This window comes from Sinohyriopsis cumingii, unplaced genomic scaffold (genome assembly GCF_028554795.1).
Source record: "Sinohyriopsis cumingii isolate HCF-2022 unplaced genomic scaffold, ASM2855479v2 utg001510l, whole genome shotgun sequence".
Taxonomy (NCBI): Eukaryota; Metazoa; Mollusca; class Bivalvia; order Unionida; family Unionidae; genus Sinohyriopsis; species Sinohyriopsis cumingii.
The window spans coordinates 847,908-871,023 of NW_028316007.1; the positions used below are offsets into that span (position 1 = coordinate 847,908).

Consider the following 23,116-nt stretch of genomic DNA (forward strand, 5'->3'; position numbering starts at 1 on the left):
ACTTGTAATTTAGATTTCATGGACCAGAAGAGCTTATGGGACAGTCTGCTATCCATTGTTGGATGTCTGTCTGTCTGTTCGCACAGGTTTGTTATCTTTACCCCTCATAAAACTAGGTCGTAAATGAAAACAGTGCCTCTAGCACATTGAACAGTGTCCATCTTAGAAACTTGTTGCTGCAAATGTTCTTGAATGATTGGTTGTTGTTGTTGTGGTAGTTTAACACCATTGTAACTCAGCATAGGATTTTCACTTTAAGACATCTTACAATCCCTAGTTGTTACAAAATGAAAATGGTGCTGATTTGGTATCAAATATGGCTGTCACAGCAGCCATCTAGAAAATCTTATTTGTTATGATATCTACTTCTTCCTAAATAAAAATGTTGCTGATTTGGTATCCAATATGGCTGTCACAGAACAGAAATAATTATTGACATGGGGTTTTCTCCCTAAGACTTATGATATCTACTTGGTCCTAAATGAAGATGTTGCTGATTTGGTATCCAATATGGCTGTCACAGAACAGAAATAAATATTGACATGGGGTTTTCTCCCTAAGACTTATGATATCTACTTGGTCCTAAATGAAGATGTTGCTGATTTGGTATCCAATATGGCTGTCACAGCACAGAAATAAATATTGACACTCCCTAAGACTTATGATACCTACTTGGTCCTAAATGAAGATGTTGCTGATTTGGTATCCAATATGGCTGTCACAGAACAGAAATAAATATTGACACTCCCTAAGACTTATGATATCTACTTGGTCCTAAATGAAAATGTTGCTGATTTGGTATCCAATATGGCTGTCACAGAACAGAAATAAATATTGACATGGGGTTTTCTCCCTAAGACTTATGATATCTACTTGGTCCTAAATGAAGATATTGCTGATTTGGTATCCAATATGGCTGTCACAGAACAGAAATAAATATTGACATGGGGTTTTCTCCATAAGACAGATGATATTATCTACTTGGTCCTAAATGAAAATGTTGCTGATTTGGCTCTTATATGGTGTTTACAATGACTAGCTTGCAGATCTTGTTATTATGGCCATATCCTCATGAGATGTCCACTAAAAGACTTCATATAACATTTTGTTGGTCCTACATTACAATGGTCCAATATGTAGCCACCTTGAAAATCAAGTTTTAGCTGCTCCTTCTTATGAGAAAGTCATTTTCACTTGGGGTTTTCATCTGAAGAATTCTAATGGTGTCTGCTTGGTTCTAAATGAAAATGTTGCAACCATTGGGATTATTTTGGAAATATCGTTATCTCTACTCCCAAATGACTGTATCAGAATGGGTTGTCACCAGAGACTTAATATGGTACTAGATGGTTCTGAATGAAAATGGTGCCAGTCCAACATCCAATATGGTTGCCATGATGGCTGTCATGAAGAACTTGTTCTCACCTCTCCCCCTGAATGGATGACCATTATGAGATGGGATTTCCACTAAAAGACTTCTAATGATGTCTACTCTTTCTTAAATGATAATGGTGCCAATCTGACATTCAGTATATCCAACACAGCAGCTAATTTAAAACCTTGTTATCACAACAATAAGAAGGAAAAATGGTCTTATTTTGAATTCCAGGAAATTCTTTGCACACTATACACATTTGATTTTTTCTAAAAGGAAATATACTGTTTTTCTTGTAAACTTGTTATACATAAATCAGATACAGAAGACATTGTGCATGTGATTCGGATCATATCCAACAAATTAATAGGAAAGATCTAGACTGATCCAGACAAGCTCATCAGTATAAGGAATCTCTCAGCCATTTTCTCCAATTATGAGAGAATCATTCACATTTTAATCCTTATGGCATTTCTTCACTTTAGTAGTTAATCCAGATAGGTCATGGATTTGGTGTTGTCAGATGGATTTGTCCTCTCTTTGTTTGAAAAACATTGTACACTGTTAGGTGAAATACAAGAATTTCAGCCATTTGAGGTACAATGAGCCATCTCTGTTAAACAAATCCTCAGAAAAAGATTCTGCATCTTGCCCTGCTTCTTGTATGATTGAGGTTCCATACCATCCAATGAATTAGATTACAGCAACATATCCATGGTAACATGGACCCAAATAGGACTATTTACCCCTTTGGCAAAAACAGTGTGAGCTGTACATTCCAAAATCACTTCAAGTCTTAGAAACATATCTAATTGGGGTTTTCGATCATCCTTTAAAGAGATCCTAACTTTTAGTTTTACTGTCCATTTTTGTAAGGACTGTGACACGATGTCTGTCAAATATTCAGTACTTTTTATCTTTTAAAAAATAGAAACAAATTGCAGATTTAATTCCTCAAAACCTTTGAAAAAGAATCACATACATTTTTCTGAAAACATTAAAGTTTATTGCATGATGGCAGTGGACAGTTTGATAATGTGATATCCACATTTATGGGCAAAATTAGCTAAGGTTGTGGCACAGTTTATAAATATTGGGTTATTATAATGATTAAATAATACTAAGGAACTGTATTATATTGGTCATTGTAACAAGAACTGTATTATATTGGTCATTATAGCAAGAACTGAGAGTATAATATTGGTCATTGTGACAAGAGCTGTGTGTATAATATTGGTCATTGTAACAAGAGCTGACTATTATATTGGTCATTATAGCAAGAACTGTATAATATTGGTCATTGTAACAAGAACTGTATTATATTGGTCATTGTAACAAGAACTGTATTATATTGGTCATTATAGCAAGAACTGAGAGTATAATATTGGTCATTGTGACAAGAGCTGTGTGTATAATATTGGTCATTGTAACAAGAGCTGACTGTATTATATTCGTCAGTGTAACAAGAGCTGTGTTATATTGTTCATTGTAACTATAGCTGACTGTATTATATTTCTGAGACTTTAATACTCTGAATATTTTAATAAATTAAGGAGGGTTCTGAATTTTATGGGAAAATAGTTTGTAATATATTATGAATAATAAAACTAACTTCTTGTTTATTGATGTCTTTTAACTTGCCTTGCCACAGTTCAACATTTATAGATGTATACAATGTAAAAATAAAATTCATGTAGATGTACCCTTTTATGACTTTTTAATTGGTCATTAAAATTTTAAATCTAGTTTAAAAAAAATACAATATATGGAAATTGTTATATCTTTTAAATGTAAATATCGTTATAAATGTACATGTTCCTTTCAGTGTTTCTTTGAAAAGCTTCTCTTTTTCACAGTAAGCTATGGTCCTTTTGACACCCTTTTTTAATTAATTTTGCCCTTATGCATGCCTTTGAGTATGAAACTTTTTTTCTTCTGTAAAACTTTTGTTCATTAGAATCCTTTTTTTGAAGGTTATTTCTACCAACAAGCAGACCCACACAGAAATGGAAGCTGGAACGGCAAAAATCTACGAGCACTGAAAGAGTTGCCTTACCATCTGGTAAGCCATTGATTATATTTGCAGTAAGCTTTTTGTTAGTTTCTTAGCTCACATATAAGAGATTTGAAGTTTTCTGGTGGAATAAACTTGTACAGTCAGGGTGTTAATCTTGGGTTTTAGCTATAAAAAATATGTTGCTCACTGTCACTATGGAGGCCATATTTCTGGCCCATTTATGATCAGACTTGATAAATTGACTATTTATTATAAAAAGTTGGATAAGTTTTATTTTGAGCTTATTTTATCTTGCGTCGGATTGGCTGAGCTATTTTCGTTGTCTCGAGGCTGTAGTTTTGAAAGGATTTTGATCCAACTTGGTAAATAGGCGCACACCATCAAGATCTCAGACTAATATACAGATCCCATGTTATAGTTCACCTGGATAACTCACAAATTTATCATGTGTGGCAGGTGTGGATCCCATGTTTTGTTTTAGAAAGTCCTAAAATTACTGGTCCCTATTTATTGTTGAAGACAAAGCAAGTGATAATGAAAATTTGTAAATTAAAACTTTGATATTTTACTCATTTTGTCATTAAAATCTCTGGTAAGTTTTAATTAGAAGTCAAACATTTTGTTAGATTTTCTCAATACACTGTATACAACAAAATATGTTAAAAAGTGATCAGTGAAAAATATTGGTCAACTCTATCAGGTGACAACATTTGTAGGAAATAAACACCAGTTAAACATGTCATGTCAGGTGAAATTCGTGTTTTAATTTTTTAATTGAGTTGTAATTATTATAACTGCTGGATGTTCTCTTCTATTCAAACGTGAAAAGAGTCAATTGACTGTCACATTGTAATATGAAGGAACTTCTGTCGGAACCTAATTAAGTGCCAACTGTGTTTTATTCTGCAACTTGGAGAAGTGTTTTATTGCATTGTAAAAATTATTTAAAATAGATTTACTTTGTTTTTGTCACATTAATTATGCCTTTTGTATTAGGGGCCCCCAGGTAGTTGAGTGGTCTAAAGCTCTTGACTTAAATTATCACTGCCGTCTCACCCCTGTCCACATGGGTTTGTATCTCAGGCTCTGCAAATGTAGGTATGTGAGAAAGCTTGTTAGTTGCATCCCTTGGATTAGTGGTTCTTACCAGGGTTTTCCCAGGTTCTTCCTCCACCATTTCTACTGGACACCATGCATAGCCTATTATGTGCTGAAAAATGGCATTAAACCCACAACATCATTGTCTTTTTATCTACTTGAGTAAGGATAGTTGGATTGAAAGTTTAGAGGCATGCAGATCAGGTATGTAAATCATACCTGCATAAGCTGTTGTGGTCACTACCATGCATCAAGTCATTTCATTTGTCAGACACTGTTTTAAGTGTCAAGTACTTAAAGCCCTGCAAGTATCATGTATCAAGTCATTTTATTTGATCAGTCAAACACTATTTTAAGTGATTAAGGCCATTTGACCAGTCAGACTGTATCAAGACATTTCATTTGACCAATAAAACACTGTTTTAAGTGATTAAGGCCATTTGACCAGTCAGACTGTATCAAGTCATATCATTTGACCAATTAAACACTATTTTAAGTGATAAAGGCCATGAAAATATCGTGTATCAAGTCATTTCATTTGATCAATCAAACACTTTTAATTAAGGTCATTAAAGTATCATTTATCAGGACATTTTGCTTGACCCAACACTGTTTTAAGTGTTATGTAATGAAGGCCATGAAAGTATCATGTATCAAGTCATTTCATTTGACCAGTCAGACTGTTTTAAGTGATTACAGCCATGAAAGTATCATGTATCAAGTCATTTCATTTGACCAGTCAGACTGTTTTAAGTGATTAAGGCCATGAAAGTATCATGTATCAAGTCATTTCATTTGACCAGTCAGGCTGTTTTAAGTGATTCATGGTTGAGTTGGTTTTGATGTTTGTTTTTAAGCAGTTTGAATAAATTCCTGACCTTCCATTGAGAAACCTGCTGTTAGTTATGCTGACATGTCAGTCTTTCATATGGCATTTGTGTCTAACAGCAGTTATGGTGACATGTCAGTCTCTCATATGGTATTCGTATCTAACAGCAGCTATGCTGGCATGTTGATGTCTCATATGGCATTCATGTCTAAAGCAGCTATGCTGACATATTGATGTCTCATATGGCATTCATGTCTAAGGCAGCTATGCTGACATGTTGATGTCTCATATGGCATTCATGTCTAAGGCAGCTATGCTGACATGTTGATGTCTCATATGGCATTCATGTCTAAAGCAGCTATGCTGACATGTTGATGTCTCATATGGCATTCATGTCTGAGGCAGCTCAGTGCTCATTTTCCAGTGTCAAAACAGCATTCATTAATCTGCAGCTTACATCAAGAGATGCCTTTCTCCCCATGTCCACTGTAAGATCACTTGAAAGTCATTCTCAAAATGAAACCACTTTCTTCTAACTTCTCTTCCACAGCCAGATCGAGGTCAGGCCTCTAAATGGCCTGCAGGTCTAGTGACAAGACATCGGAGATGAGGCTCAGTTTTGATCCAATCTCTCCACAGCAGTCTCATTGTGATAGAAAAGAATGTCTGGTTCATGCTTCCCTTTTCTGACATACCAGTGGAGACTTGAACACTTTATCACAAATAGATGAGACTCTGCCACAATGACCTGTGGGTCTTCAAAATTGTCTCAGCAGGCCTCCTTATCACATTCAGTGACCTTCCCAAATTGTCCAGTGCTTCCATCACAACAGTATCTCAGGAGACCAATACAAAACTCATGTTCTTCAAGAAAATAACATGCTTCTAAAGCCAGTTGCAGGTTTAGTCTTATAGATTTAAGCTGTCACAGCCTATTCATTCAGGTACTACAGTTCGTATGGGAGATGACTGATTAGTACTCAGTTCCATTCAGAAGGGAGATGATACATTGGTTCTCAGTCCCATTCATGAGGGAGATGGCAGATTGGTTCTTAGTTCTATTCATCCTAGACCCTTCACATTTCCATACACTGGTCTTCTCAGAAAATTCTGAGATTTGTGTTCAGGGACTCACTCGTGTGCCAGTTCAGTGCACTCACTTTTGGTATGAATATCAACCCCAGGGCTTTCATAACAATCAAGGACAGAATATGTTATATTTCTGAACCACTACTAAATCTGTGACATCCAACTATCTGGATGAAATTCTACAAAAGCACCAGATAAGTTTGTCTTTTGTATTAAGACATTGAATCCCTTGTTTTGCAACTGCTTCACCATATAATGACCATTCCATTCTCATCCCATCACAAACATTTCATTCAGTAAATATTTATGGAGTTCAAAACTCTCATGAGCTAAGTCAGTCTCCTCTGAAATGTGCAGTGAACATGCTCTCTGTAGAATCTACCTTTCCCTCAGAGAATCAGCAAATTTCATTCAGGAATTTCCTTGGCTCTTGGGTCTCCTCAATGCAGCAGTTGATCTTCTTGACCATGTTGACCTGTTCATGAGGCCATGCAGATAAAAAGATATTGGACAGAAGAAAGTCCTCTCTGACCTTGTAACTTTGACCTCACATACTGTACAAATGCTACTTCCTACTTCTTTTTTCTTGCCACATCAAGCAGAATCACTGCGACACATGCCTTGTCAATCAACCCAAATTGTCTGCAGTTCAACTCTGATTGTTTGGTTTTGCTCAGGATGGTCCCCTGTTTTCATGGGAATGAAGAGGCATCAGCTTATGAAGAACATTTACTTTGTTTTAATTTAATGTATCCTTTCTCTTGAGAGCATTGACATGACCCCATTAAGGCTCTGGTATAGTACCTAAAGTGAATTGCAAGTATTGACAGGATCCCATTAAGGCTCTGGTATGGTACCTTAAGTGAATTGAGAGCATTGACAGGACCCCATTAAGGCTCTGGTGTGCTATCTCATATGAAATGAGAGCATTGACAGGACCCCATTAAGGCTCTGGTGTGGTACCTCAGGTGAATTGAGAGCATTGACAGGACCCCATTAAGGCTCTGGTGTGGTACCTAAAGTGAATTGAGAGCATTGACAGGACCCCATTAGGTCTCTGGTATGGTACCTAAAGTGAATTGAGAGCATTAACAGGACCCCATTAAGGCTCTGGTATGGTACCTAAAGTGAATTGAGAGCATTGACAGGACCCCATTAAGGCTATGGTGTGGTACCTAAAGTGAATTGAGAGCATTAACAGGACCCCATTAAGGCTCTGGTGTGGTACCTCAGGTGAATTGAGAGCATTGACAGGACCCCATTAAGGCTCTGGTGTGGTACCTAAAGTGAATTGAGAGCATTGACAGGACCCCATTAGGTCTCTGGTATGGTACCTAAACTGAATTGAGAGCATTAACAGGACCCCATTAAGGCTCTGGTATGGTACCTAAAGTGAATTGAGAGCATTGACAGGACCCCATTAAGGCTATGGTGTGGTACCTAAAGTGAATTGAGAGCATTAACAGGACCCCATTAAGGCTCTGGTATGGTACCTAAAGTGAATTGAGAGCATTAACAGGACCCCATTAAGGCTCTGGTATGGTACCTAAAGTGAATTGAGAGCACTGACAGGACCCCATTAAGGCTCTGGTGTGGTACCTAAAGTGAATTGAGGTAATCAAGAATCACACTTTTCTACTTAGGCTCTGTCATCTTGTATTCAGTGTAATATCTGCCTAGTTTACAAAGAGCTAACCTAAGGTCAGATGAATTTCTTATGCATATTGACTGACAAGGTTAAGACTGTTGCCACTAGAATATGATTTGAATGCAACTGTTTGCTGACTGACATTATTCAAGCCTTGGGATGGAAGACAGAGATGACTTACTACAGAAAACCTTTCATCCCAAAGGGTTCAGTTTGACCTAATGGGACATACATCAGCAGTACAAAAGGCTGCCTTCCAATTCTTGAAATGGCTTCCTTCCAAGTCATCCAGCATTATCATAATGACACAAGTTACTCAAGTTCCACTGGATTTGCAGGTGTTGGCAATTTTTTTCTTCAGAAGGCATCCTTGCATAAACAATGAGCTAACCCTTGCTGATACATCATGCAATTGAAAGCTGCTTCACTCACATTTACAGACTAAATACAGGGCTGAAAAAGATGAAACTCATTCATCTTGTCTATTTTCATAATTTATTGTAATCAGGTAATGTATTTGAAGAAAAAAATTGTTTTTTTAGTCAAATATTTCTATGATAATACATACCCATTCATAATAATACTTTTTGTAGTAATTGGCAATTGATTGGATTTGGTGCCAGTCCCTCAGACTTGTCAGACTTCCACCTTCGGTTCCTAAGACAAGTCAAAAGATGTAATAAACTTCCAGTTTAGCTGGGAAAGATTGATTTTTGAGGTAGTGGATGTACTTTACATATATTTTGTATGAGATTAGTATTACTTTAAAAAATATATATTTTGTATGAGATTAGTGTTACTTTAAAAAATATATATTTTGTATGAGATTAGTATTACTTTAAAGAATATATATTTTGTATGAGATTAGTATTACTTTAAAAAATATATATTTTGTATGAAATTAGTATTACTTTAAAAAATATATATTTTGTATGAGATTAGTATTACTTTAAAAAATATATATTTTGTATGAGATTAGTATTACTTTAAAAAATATATATTTTGTATGAGATTAGTATTACTTTAAAAAATATATATTTTGTATGAGATTAGTATTACTTTAAAAAATATATATTTTGAATGAGATTAGTATTACTTTAAAAAATATATATTTTGTATGAGATTAGTATTACTTTAAAAAATATAATGCATGATTTAGTAGAGCAGACAATAACTTTAGTTGGAAGTGATTTTGTTTTTTTGTGATAGAGTTGATTTTTCATTTATTTATTTTTTTGTTTTTTTTATATAGGCCAGATCTGGAAGTTTCCAAGTGTTGGAAAATGTCTGCAGTATGAGGTTTGTCTATGCCAAATGCATGATGGGAATGGCACCACATCTGATGGAAGACTATCAGCCTCAAGGTAGAGTGTTAATTCTGCATTTTAATTTGATAATTTGATCTCTCCACAAAAAAAGTTGCTTGTTTTTGTATATTTTTGTTTTCAAAGAAAAGGGACACTTTAATCAACAGAGGATAAAATGACTTGAACGTCTTGAATATTTTTGGACAGGATTTTTTTTACTCCATAGAGTATTGACCTCTAAACTGTTGTGTTTTGAAAAAGTTGAAAAATGTTATTTGCTGTGAATGACTTTATATTCAGTAGGTAAACATTCATGTGGTTTTTATGGATAAACTAGATCTGAATTTAAAGTCACAATTAAATATTTTCCAAACTGTCTAATCAGTATGTTGATGCTTGATTTGAAAAGGTGTATAATCAGCATTTCTATGTTGGAATTTGAAACTTTGTATAATCACTATTTTTATGTTTGATTTAAAAAGCTGTCTTAGGAGTATTTTGATGCTGGAACTCTAAAAGGTGTCTAATACATAATTTTTTATGTTATCCTTCAGCAGCTCAATCAGTCACCAGTGAATTATACATTTTTAAAAACAAAATTCTGTTGGCATGCTAAAGTGGAGTATTGGAAGGTTTGTACTGACAGTATCTCATAATTTAATAACATTTATAGCTTGCACTTAATGTTATATTTCTTTCACTGAGATATTCTGTTCTCAAACTTTCACTTATTTTTCTGATATAATTTTTCAGATGTTGGGAAGAGTTTGGAGAGAGAGCAGCTGAAATTTGTAACAAAAACTAGAGTGGAGGAGTACAAATCATTTGTTTCCAGGAACCTTCATATTCTAACCAGGTGGATATTCCATTTTCACTGGCATATCTAAATTCATCCTGATCTTTTTCTTACCTTGTCACATTATTTATAGTCTGCCATGACTGGATAGGATATCAACCGTATCTATCCATCTGGATAGGATATCAACCATATCTATCCATCTGGATAGGATATCAACCGTATGTATCCATCTGTATAGGATATCAACCGTATCTATCCATCTGTAGGTTCATCATATGTTAAGTTTTGCATTAGGTTAGGATTTCAGGCATTGTTTGCAGAGTCATGCAGCTTTGTAATTACAATCCCATTTCACCATAATCAGGTCAATGTGTCCAGTAACTTGGTGTGTACATTTGTGTGGATGAGTATAACACAAGCTTTTAATAATTGGATCGCTGTGACTTCTAATACAGTTTCAATTTAGGGGGCATTGTTGGATGCTGAGTCATGCTTTGTTACAGGAGATTCTGGTGAATACAATACAATCTCTTTTAAAATCGTTATATAGAACTTCAGATCATTTATACAAAATGCTGATTGATATATCATGAGTAAAAGTATGTCATATTTTCCAGTGTACACACCCTTATATACATTTACTTTATAAAAGTATGTCATATTTTCCAATGTACACACCCTTCTGTACATTAACATTACAAAAGTATGTCATATTTTCCAATATATATGCCCTTGTATAAATTAAATTCTCAAAAGTATGTCATATTTTCCAATGTACACATCCTTGTATGCATTAACATTACAAAAGTGTATCATATTTTCCAATGTACTTACCCTTGTATCCATTAAGTTTATAAAAGTGTATCATAGTACACACCCTTATGTGCATTAACTTTGCAAAAGTATGTCATATTTTCCAATGTACACATCCTTGTATGCATTAAGTTTATAAAAGTATACCATATTTTCCAATGGTACACGTCCTTGTACATACATTACTGTCACATCCCATTATACATTAACTTTACAAAAGTATGTCATGGTTTCCAATGTAAACATCCTTGTATACATTAACTTTACAAAAGTATGTAATATTTTCCAATGTACACACCCTTGTATACGTTAACTTTACACACCCTTGAATACATTGATGTACACATCCTTGTATGCATTAACTTTATCTAGAGTTTTTCACTATGATCCAGACATATTTTGTTTGAAGCTAAGATACATGTTCTAAATTTTTGGTAGCACCTAAGAATTTGTAAGAATAGTTTAATTTGCCTGCACATACATTCTGCAAAACATAATATTCTTGTATGACAAAATTAATTTGTTGGTTATTGTAAATGCCATGCATCAGCAGATAAATTGTAATGCTTGACTAAATGTATTTAACAATTCATTAGAGTTTTTGCAGTTAAAATATTTTTACCAATTCAGTTTCCTCACAGAATTTGCAAAAATAAATTGCCAGAAACATTTTTTGATTTATAATCATTCATACATTTGTCTGTCTTGTTAAACACCAACATTTTGTAGCCACCCAGCATTGACATGGCAGCAAGCGTCCAATGAACCTGCTACATCTGCTCCAGCATTGGATATGAGAACCATTCTGGGATCCCAAACAGTTCAACCAGACCAAAAGTGTTACATGGAGTGGGTCAGCAAACCAGTCCAAGCTGATCCATGTTTCCTCACCATCAGCAATTTGCATGAGGTATGAAGAGTTCTTCAGCATAAGTGATATTGCAATTTGATCAGTGCCAAAACTTTTGGATTATTTAGTATTGATTATTATTATTATTATCATCATCATTGTGGTTGCACTTCTTGTAGTTGGCATCATAATTATCTTTCTAGTGGTCTCTGTTTCTGTTTCAGATGTTATCCATTGTAGTTTACAATGTGCCATATATTGGCATTTAAAAAACGTGAAGATGAGTATGTCACATTATAAAAGTAATATAGTGATGTTGAATGATATGCAACAGTATACATAAATTTATTAACACAGTAAGGATAAATAAACATTTTTATTTCTTCTTTTAATATGTTACCCAATCATAATACCTTAAGAGAACAACTACCTTGCAACTCCAGTCCTCCTGGGTAACAGTTTTAGCTAACAAGAGCTACAAATTAACTGCCCACTTAGGTAGCAGTGGGTAGAGTGACCTCCTTTTGATACATAGATGTCGAGAAGCACACTCTCACCTCGAGAGACCTCACAAAAGCCAGAATTAACATTGATGCAAGTTGGAGGAGTTCTCACATTTAAGGAAAGTATAGTCCATCTATATTTCCAACTTGTTTCTTTGTCAAAAAAGTTCTGCTTTTACAGTTAACCACACTTTGTTGTCTTTGAGCATTTAATTGTACTTGGGTACTTGCATGTGTAACCTATGAGACTTCACAATAAGTTCGAGCTGTACTCTTTAATACATGTTCGTGCAAGTCCCTGAGGCCTATAGAAAACAATTAATATATGTATAATTCCACAATGGCTGGTTGTATACAGGTGAGTTTTCTCTACTAAAACATTTAGTATCTGGATGCCATGCTTCAGTGCATTTACCTGTATGCATCATCCTTAAACCTTTCACAGGTAGTATGGTAAATTATTTTGATTTTTTTTGGACACTTCATAACTTTATTAAATCCTTCTTTTATTTTCTAGGTAATGTTATGAGGCATAGCTTGTTGTTCAATAATAAGAGCTACAAAAGGTTTATGCTCTTTTTGTCTTACAGATTAGATCAGGGGGCTCAAACATGCAGCCCACAGGCCACACGCTGCCCGCCAAACTGTATCCTATCCAAGGTGTCATGAGAGATAACAAAGGTGGTGCAGCCTTTGGGGCATCAAAAATGCCTCAGGGTGGTTTAAGTTTGAGACCCCTGGATCATAAGCCTATTGCTGACATGTAATCAGTGTGCGAACTTTTGGCAGATAAGGGACATAAATCAACAAATGGCTCTTCAGTTACAAAACACTGGAAATCTACATGATAGAGACAGCCCCAGCACCCATGTCACCATTACAGGACTCGTCATTGTTTGTAATGCCTTTAAGCCTTGCCTCCTCAGGTTTACAGTTCTTAATGCTCAGCATGGGAAGGAATGAGTGAAATAAAGTATTGTCTCGCTCAGCTGCTACATGTATCAGTCACATCTAATATCCCATCCCAGTGTTATGACTTGGACAACATCCTCCCTACCAACTTGGCCTATTTCTTTTTTGACTGGCTTAGGCCTGCTACAAAGGGATCATCATCAACAAATACCTCAACATATACATGATAAGTTGCAAAAAGTCAGTTTGCCATCCAGTCTGTTGAACCACGCAGTAAATTTACCCATCTCATCCACATATGGCTACACTACACAATGTTCCAGGAAGACTCAGCCTTCATAATTTTGATTAAAAAGTTTTCTGTCAGTTACTTCTGGAGTTCTGCCACCCTCATCCTCCTACCCTAACAGTCAATTGGACCATAGCTTAAACATCTATTATCTTATCACAAAAAAGGAAAAATCTAACTTCAAATTATTTCTGCAGCCTGGCAGAATCACGGACAATTTGAACTATTTACATCACCAATTACAAGAGCCCAGCATCATCTGTCTCTTTGTCTCACAAAAGTTCCTTTCATCAAGTTTTCATGGGTGGTTCTACTATTGCCATACACCTGTTTTTCATTTGGAACAGCTCAACAGACATTGCAGTTTTAGGGATGAGAAAACCATACTCCATTTGTATGGATCAAACTTCTTTCAATGACACTCAACAATTGGTCTGCAATGTAGTAATCATGGGCTCAATGCTGGACTTGGTATTGATGGCTATCTTCTGTTACAAGTCTTTGCTCTTAAAATAAGTAGCAGAAAAGAGTGAAAGGCAACAAACTTTGTAAATTTCAATAAATAATTTATTTTCCCTAGAATACAAAGTGAAAATGAGAAAATAATGGTATTGCAAATTAAATTCCAAAATAATCCAAGAATTACGGACACAACTCCCAGTAATTTAAATCCTGAATAAAATTCAGTAGAAGTCCAGAAGAACTCCAAAACTGAAGGTGAGGATGTATCTGTGGTGCCTCCTAGATTGCTGATGTGCCAACAGTCTTTTGTTGAATAACAGTAATATAATTCCAGGTTTGAATTCACTGTAAATTTCAGTGAATGTCTCTGTCCAAGAATTTTATCAGAGCACTTTTGTATTTCCAGGGAAGATAATTGCTTGAATTCAGTAATTTCAAGATATAAAATTCAGCTCAACTAGACACAATATATAATACCACTTGAAAGTGCTAGACCTTAAGCATAAATGAAAAATCCTTTCAGTAGAAAGAGTATATAGTTCTCTTCTTGACCTCAAATCACAATTAGCATTTTCTAAAAAAAACTATTACCTAATGGAAAATAACCTTCTAGAATGATCCTTATGTTTACACAAAAAATGTTAGTTATTGTTATAAATCTATTGCTAAAATTAATATAGAACCTGGAATATGTCATGTACACTAAGCTAATTCCAAGAATCTAGACCCAGACCAAAATAAACATATTTATCTCTTCTATTAATAATGATCCTGATATTAAGCCCATACACAGAGAGAATATTTTAGCTATGTATCAGTTGTTTGAAAAAGAAGGTCAATTCAGGTCATGCAGAAACTGAACTCAGTTTTGGACAAGGTTAAGTCCAACATACAATGTCACATTACAACATCATGTAATGACATTAAAAAAACAAAAAACAATAACAATGCAAATTAACTATACATAATACATAACAGTACAATCAAAGGTTACCACTCCACAATCACTGACACCTTTAGTAATCATGGAAGAGAGGATATCAGACAAAACAGTCTTATCCTACCTCCTCTCCAACTTTAATTATTCATGGCCAAAAACATTGGCTCTGTGCCCAAGTCGAATCTATCATGGGTCTAACCTGGCTGAACAAAACTCCATTTGAACAATTTTCAGCAACATCTTTGACTCCCCTTCCATACAAGACCTGCTTCCTCATCACATTAGCAACAGCAGGCAGAATCAGTGAAATATATGACCTATTAGTGAACCTGAATAACATGCAATTCTGACAAGATGGGTCAGTTTCACTTTCAATGATTTACAATTTCATTGCCAAGAATAGAATTTTGTCCATTGAAACCAGACCTTTTTACTGAAATCATTGTCTACTCTTGACACTTCCACTCTAGGATACCTTCAAGACCCAGTATGAGCTTTGAAGTGGTATGTTAAAAAGACAGAGCAGTTGCACCAAGTGAGATCATGCCTGCTGTTACCTTTCAAACAGGGACATGACGATATATCAGCACAGACAATTTCGTTTTGGATTAAGTGGGTTAATCACCCTGCATATCGAGACTCCAACTCAGATGAATTTGTTAATGCATTTAAGCTGAAAAGGTCAGAGCAGTTGCCAGAAGCATCACCGTTGACCAGAACTGTTCTTTAACTGACAATCTCCAGTCTTTACCTCAGAGATCTTTCATCCAAAGGGCTCAACTTGATCTGGTGGGACCTGTAGCCAAGGAGCAACAGGTCATCTTTCCAGGTCATTCAAGAGCTTCATAAAATGTGGCTTTCATTCTTGGAGTGAAAATGTTTCCCTTTCAAACCCCCACCCCCACCCCAACAGATTTAGTCTTCTCCAGTTGGATTACCTAGAAGCTGTCTCACTTACCTTAGGGGAACGGAGATGGCATTTCCGGCAGTAAGGGATGTACCTCCCTCCACCACTTACCTAATCTTCTAAGGTATTATGATTGGATCATGTATTTAAAGAGAAACAAATCTTTTCCAGTAAAATGTTTCTTCTTGAAAACTTACCCAATCATAATACACATATGCCTTCCCAGCATCCCTGCAGTTACATCCATATTAAGAGAATACCTTACACTCCAGTAGTAAATGAGATATGGGTTTTTGCTACCATTCCCAATATCAAGGGGAGATCACTCTATCCAACCTTCACCTAGGTTGGTGGATATCATTTAGCTCTTTTTAGCTACAAGTGTTCTCTGGGAGGGCTGGATTTGTAAGGTAGTAGTAGCTTACTTTAGGTATTTTGATTGGTATGTATTTGAGAAGAAACATATTTTACTAGAAAGAAAATTTGTTTCTTTGTCAGAACATGGCTGTTGAACAAAAACACAGTACACCAATTTGTCCAGTTTCTTCTTTAAACGTATTTGTACCCAATAATGCAATTACAGTCACAATTCTCAAATTATTCAGTTACAATCACAAACCTCACATTATCCCATTACAATCACAAACCTCATATTATCCCAATACAATCACAAATCTCATATTATCCCATTACAGTCACAACCTGCAAATTATTATGCAATTACAAATCACAAACCTTAAATTATGCAACTACAATCAAAAACCTCAAATTATCAAATTACAGTCACAACCCTCAAATCAATTACAAATCTCAAATTATGCACTTACAATTGTAAGAGGATGTGACCCTGCCTACCCCTTACCTATTCTCTTAATTATAATCAGGTAAGATATTTGAAGACAAAAACTATTTTTTAAGTAAAAATATTTTTGAAAAGTCCAAAAAAGGCCCTTTACACACTTACATTGTGGAGATAGCATGCACTTGGGCTTCAGTCACAACTGATGAATGATGGGATTTACTGTCAGTCCCTTCATACAAGGGGTGACAACTATTGTGTGACTTATTTACAATAAACATAATGATGTTTTGTCCCCTCTTATAGCAAAAGTAAAGTACATCAGTAATATATTCCTTCACTTTGTGGAGCTGCATTTGCAGCATATTGGACAGACTTCTAATCTGATATGATCTGGTTAATATTATCAAAGAAACCTAATTTAATGCAATAATTGGTTTCAGATATAAATTTAGGTGTGTTGCAGAGGCTAACAGGGCCGTTAATGTCTCCCCCACTTTCCCAATGGTTACTATTTATAGCAATAGAAATAATGTGCAAGATTGTTTGATTAAAGTCATTTACATAATGTTTTTGTAATAAATAAATATTGTCTGATTTTACTTATTATATACTTACAGCCGATGACTTGTGTTGATATATCACCAGATAACATGTACTTTGCCTGTGGGGGCCTTGATTGTATGGTGTATCTGTATGAATTGGCTACAGGAAAGGCAAGTAATGTTGTATTCTTGTATTTTCTTGTTGTGTTGTCTCTGTGGGGCTCAATTGTATGGTGCATCTGTATGATTTGGCTACAGAAATGGCAAGTAATGTTGTATTCTTGTATTGCATTGTATTGTCTCAGTAGTGGGGGGGGCTTAAATATATAGTGTATATTTATGAACCCACAACAGGAAAGGCAAGTGATGTTGTATTGCATTTTATTGCCTGAAGGAAAGGCAAGTAATGTTGTATTGCATTTTATTGCCTGAAGGAAAAGCATGTAATGTTGTATTGCATTTTATTGCCTGAAGGAAAAGCATGTAATGTTGTATTGCATTTTATTGCCTGAAGGAAAAGCATGTAATGTTGTATTGCATTTTATTGCCTGAAGGAAAAGCAAGTAATGTTGTATTGCATTTTATTGCCTGAAGGAAAAGCATGTAATGTTGTATTGCATTTTATTGCCTGAAGGAAAAGCAAGTAATGTTTTATTGCATTTTATTGCCTGAAGGAAAGGCAAGTAATGTTTTATTGCATTTTATTGCCTGAAGGAAAAGCATGTAATGTTGTATTGCATTTTATTGCCTGAAGGAAAAGCATGTAATGTTGTATTGCATTTTATTGCCTGAAGGAAAAGCAAGTAATGTTTTATTGCATTTTATTGCCTGAAGGAAAAGCATGTAATGTTGTATTGCATTTTATTGCCTGAAGGAAAAGCATGTAATGTTGTATTGCATTTTATTGCCTGAAGGAAAAGCAAGTAATGTTTTATTGCATTTTATTGCCTGAAGGAAAAGCATGTAATGTTGTATTGCATTTTATTGCCTGAAGGAAAGGCAAGTAATATTGTATTATATTGCTTGTAGCAGCCTTGATGGTATAGTGTATCTGCATGAACTGACTATGGAAAGACAATTAATGTTGTATTGCCTGTGGGGCCCTTGATTGTATAGTGTATCTGCATGAACTGACTTTGAAAAGGCAATTAATGTTGTATTGCCTGTGGGGCCCTTGATTGTATAGTGTATCTGCATGAACTGACTTTGGAAAGGCAATTAATGTTGTATTGCCTGCGGGGCCTTTGATTGTATAGTGTATCTGCATGAACTATGGAAAGGCAATTAATGTTGTATTGCCTGTGGGGCCCTTGATTGTATGGTGTATCTGCATGAACTATGGAAAGGCAATTAATGTTGTATTGCCAGTGGGGCCCCAGATTGTATGGTGCATCTGCATGAACTGACTTTGGAAAGGCAATTAATGTTGTATTGCCTGTGGGGCCCTTGATTGTATAGTGTATCTGCATGAACTATGGAAAGGCAATAAATGTTGTATTGCATGTGGGGCCCTTGATTGTATGGTGTATCTGCATGAATTGACTTTGGAAAGGCAATTAATGCTGTATTGCCTATGGGGCCCTTGATTGTATAGAGTATCTGCATGAACTATGGAAAGGCAATTAATGCTGTATTGCCTGTGGGGCCCTTGATTGTATGGTGTATCTGCATGAACTATGGAAAGGCAATTAATTTTGTATTGCCTGTCTTGTCCTTGATTGTGTAGTGTATCTGCATGAACTGACTATGAAAAGGCAATTAATGTTGTATTGCCTGTGGGGCCCTTGATTGTATAGTGTATCTGCATGAACTGACTATGGAAAGGCAATTAATTTTGTATTGCCTATGGGGCCCTTGATTGTATAGTGTATCTACATGAACTGATTATGGAAAGGCAATTAATGTTGTATTGCCTGTCTTGTCCTTGATTGTGTAGGGTATCTGCATGAACTGACTATGGAAAGGCAATTAATGTTGTATTGCCTGTGGGGCCCTTGATTGTATAGTGTATCTGCATGAACTGACTATGGAAAGGCAAGTAACTTTGTATCGTTGTATTGCCTGTGGCAAGTAACTTTGTATTGTTGTATTGCCTGTGGCAAGTAACTCTGTATCATTGTATTGCCTACACTAGTAGATAGAAAAGCATGTTAATCACTTAATTTTAAAATTGTGGTTTTGTATAAGATTTTTTGTATTGTTTTCAGTAGATAAAAATAGATTGTCATTTGTAAACAAGACCCAGTGTTCAGCAGACATTAATATCTTAGTGATTGAAGTATGTAAATTGAGTAAAGCATTCATTGGGTGCAATATTGTTATTATCAAAGTGCCATCAATCAACTTGTGTAAGATGTATGCATTTGGGTAATAGGGAATTTTCATCACTGTTTTCAGTATTTTCCTATGTTCAGAATTTGGCAGTTTTGTTGCATAATTTTGAAAAGTCTTTTTCTTTAAAATGCACACAGCTATCCAATGTGTAAAGTAAATTGCATTGTTTGAAACTATCAATTGCATCATGCAGTTAAAATAATTTATTTAAATTGCTTTGTTAGAAGCTAGTAATTTATTGAGTCATGCAATTAAAATAATTTACACAAATTGTTTTGTTTTTTTTGCTAGTATCTATGTCATGCAGTTAAATTAATTTACTCAAAGTACTTTGTTTGAAGCTAGTAATTGCATCATCCTGAGAGCCATTTTTAAATACAAGAATTTTTAAGTAGAGCTTGATTAAACATGGTGGTGGTTATGATCATGTTGGTTTGATAGCCAAGTTACATGTGTACATTACTACTCAGACAACCAAACAATGTATTTAGTATATTGTCTTGTCATGTTTACTGCATCCATTAACATTTCCTGGAAGGTTAACTAATTTTTTCTCAATTTACAACCAACATTTCACTCGATCTGAATTTTTTAAAATTCTATTACAGGAGGTGAGAACATTCCGAGGGCATGCGGATGTGATTTCAGACGTCTGTTTTGCTGGCACTATGAGGCTTTGCAGCACCTCCCTGGATACTACTGTTAGCATCTGGGATGTGCATAATGGACACAGGTTAGTTTTAACTTACCTAGCAAAGTATGTTTTTACAAATCCAATGAAAAATGTCCCAATTAATAATTACAAATTTACCTAATTGTTTTTATAAATCTAATTAAAAGTTTTCCCCAGTAAACATGACTGATTTCACATAATTGTTTTTATGAATTCATTAATAACTTTTCCTAAAATAATTACTGATTTACCTAATTTGATAGATTACCATACTTTTAACTGGTGTTTATTCTCTACTGTTCAATGCTCAGTGAAATCTGTCAATATAAGAAATATCTTCATGTTACTAAAGTATTACTTTAAATTGACATGACATAAAGATGTGACAGTATAAGAGATTGTTTCCAGGCAAGAAGGTTTACTTTAAATTTACATGACATAAAGATGTGACAATAAAAGAGATTGTTTCCTGGCAGGAAGGTTTACTTTAAATTGACATGACATAAAGATGTGTCAGTTCAAGAGATTGTTTCCTGGCAGGAAGGTTTACTTTAAATTGACATGACATAAAGATGTGACAGTATAAAAGATTGTTTCCTGGCAGGAAGGTTTACTTTAAATTGACATGACATAAAGATGTGACAGTATAAGAGATTGTTTACTTTAAATTTACATGACATAAAGATGTGACAATGAAGGAGATTGTTTCCTGGCAGGAAGGTTTACTTTAAATTGACATGACATAAAGATGTGTCAGTATAAGAGATTGTTTCCTGGCAAGAAAGGTGCACTTTAAATTGACATGACATAACGATTTGACGGTACAAGAGATTGTTTCCTGGCAAGAAGGTTTACTTTAAATTGACATGACATAAAGATGTGTCAGTTCAAGAGATTGTTTCCTGGCAGGAAGGTTTACTTTAAATTGACATGACATAAAGATGTGACATTATAAAAGATTGTTTCCTGGCAGGAAGGTTTACTTTAAATTGACATGACATAAAGATGTGACAGTATAAGAGATTGTTTACTTTAAATTTACATGACATAAAGATGCGACAATGAAGGAGATTGTTTCCTGGCAGGAAGGTTTATTTTAAATTGACATGACATAAAGATGTGTCAGTATAAGAGATTGTTTCCTGGCAAGAAAGGTGCACTTTAAATTGACATGACATAAAGATTTGACAGTACAAGAGATTGTTTCCTGGCAAGAAGGTTTACTTTAAATTGACGCAACATAAAGATAATAAGATAAAATGCCACTTCTACTGACATCCTTAAAGGGCACCTCACAAAGCAATTTCTTCCTAGTCCCTGGAACCAGATTATTGCAGAGATTAACCTCTCCTAGGCAAGAACATAATTTAGCAGGCCATTTTTAACTTGATACAGGTAGCAGCTTAACACAGTTTTGCCATACATGTATTTGCAGGATAATTGTTTTTACTCTGACCCTTTTAACAGACTTAAGAGAAATTTAGAAATATGATCCATTATAGTGACAAAGGATGTAAAATAGAATCCATTATGGTGGCAGAGGAGAAAAAATAGGATCCATTAACACCACACTTTCGCTGAGTTGTTGTATTATTTTTTTAATGAGCAATTACTATCACAAATCAACAAAGCTTGTCTGTGAAAACAAATTTCTAACAAATTTCCTGTTATCATTAAAATATTACCTAATATTTCCTTAGGTTGCATGTTCTAAAGGGTCACCAGAGAAGAGTGAATTCTTGTGCATCAGACATATCAGGAAAACTTTTGGTGACTGGGTCCTGGGATTGTACAGCAAAGGTGTGGAGTGTGGACAAAGGGGAACAACTCTGCTTCTTCAGAGTGGGAAGGTAGGAACAAATATGTACCACCACATGCCAATTGTAATCATAACACAACACCTCCATCTACAGTAATAGGTTATTCCCAAAGATGTAACCTACCTTGCTTTTGTCAGTGCATTGATGTGCAATAGAGCTACTGAAGAGTTTTATCAGATACTTCAATTGTATGATGTTATATGGACACAAATGGACCTTATTAATTACAACGGAAAGTGAAAACATCTCTAGCTCCTGAAGTGATTTATGCCCCACCAACCCCAACTTTTGATGACATTTTAAGAATTAATTTAATAGTTCATAGAGCAGAATACATATAAAACATGTATCCACAGTGCTAACTTGTTCAAATCTCATTTTGCTCATCATAAAAATTAAATGATTAACCTTTTTGATCAGTACTTAAAAATTCATGAGATTGGTAGTGGGGTGGTTCTGTTTTTCTTTCAAAGACATGTCATTGTCACATGGGTCTTCACAATTTTGGTATCTGCAGAGACCATGAAATCCACAAAAATTGGAACCCCATAAAAGGCAGTACATTACCAGTATGTGACAAGCAGATATTTTAAACTAGTTTTCTGCAGTGCATGAAGTCCTGTGTATCAATGCATGAAGTCCTATGTATCAGTGCATGAAAACTCCTATGTATCAGTGCATGAAATCCTATGTATCAGTGGAGGGGCCATGAGTGGCCGAGTGGTCTAAAGCGCTCTTCGTTACGGATCACTGCCATCTCACCTCTGTCTGCGGCGGTTCGAGTCTAAGATTCAGCCAATGTGGGCATGTGAGAAAGCTTGCCAGTAGCTTCTCGTGGTCGGTGGTTCTTTCCGGGGTTTTCCGGGTTCTTCCTCCACCATTAATACTGGCCGCCATGTATAGCCTATCGTGCTGAAAAATGGCGTTAAACCCCACAACAACAACAACTATGTATCAGTGCATGAAATTCTTTGTTCTGTGTATCAGTGCATGAAGTTATGTGAATCAGTGCATGAAGTCCTATGTATCAGTGCAATAAGTCCTATATGTCAGTGTTTGAAGTTCTATGTATCATTGCATGATGGCACTGATGTTATATGTATCAAT

General features: G+C 35.2%; 1 protein-coding gene across 2 annotated transcripts in view; it reads left to right on the top strand.

Annotated features, from left to right (window-relative positions):
* The window catches only part of LOC149772396 (telomerase protein component 1-like), a 237,552-nt gene that overhangs the window by 119,016 nt on the left and 95,420 nt on the right, over window positions 1-23,116 (top strand). For both annotated transcript variants that reach the window (XM_089947879.1, XM_089947880.1), the window contains exons 31-37: window positions 3,349-3,437; window positions 9,309-9,420; window positions 10,117-10,219; window positions 11,705-11,885; window positions 17,258-17,353; window positions 20,125-20,249; window positions 21,890-22,039. In XM_089947879.1, coding sequence (XP_089804005.1) covers window positions 3,349-3,437; window positions 9,309-9,420; window positions 10,117-10,219; window positions 11,705-11,885; window positions 17,258-17,353; window positions 20,125-20,249; window positions 21,890-22,039 — 856 coding nt within the window. The remainder of the gene's footprint in view (window positions 1-3,348; window positions 3,438-9,308; window positions 9,421-10,116; window positions 10,220-11,704; window positions 11,886-17,257; window positions 17,354-20,124; window positions 20,250-21,889; window positions 22,040-23,116) is intronic.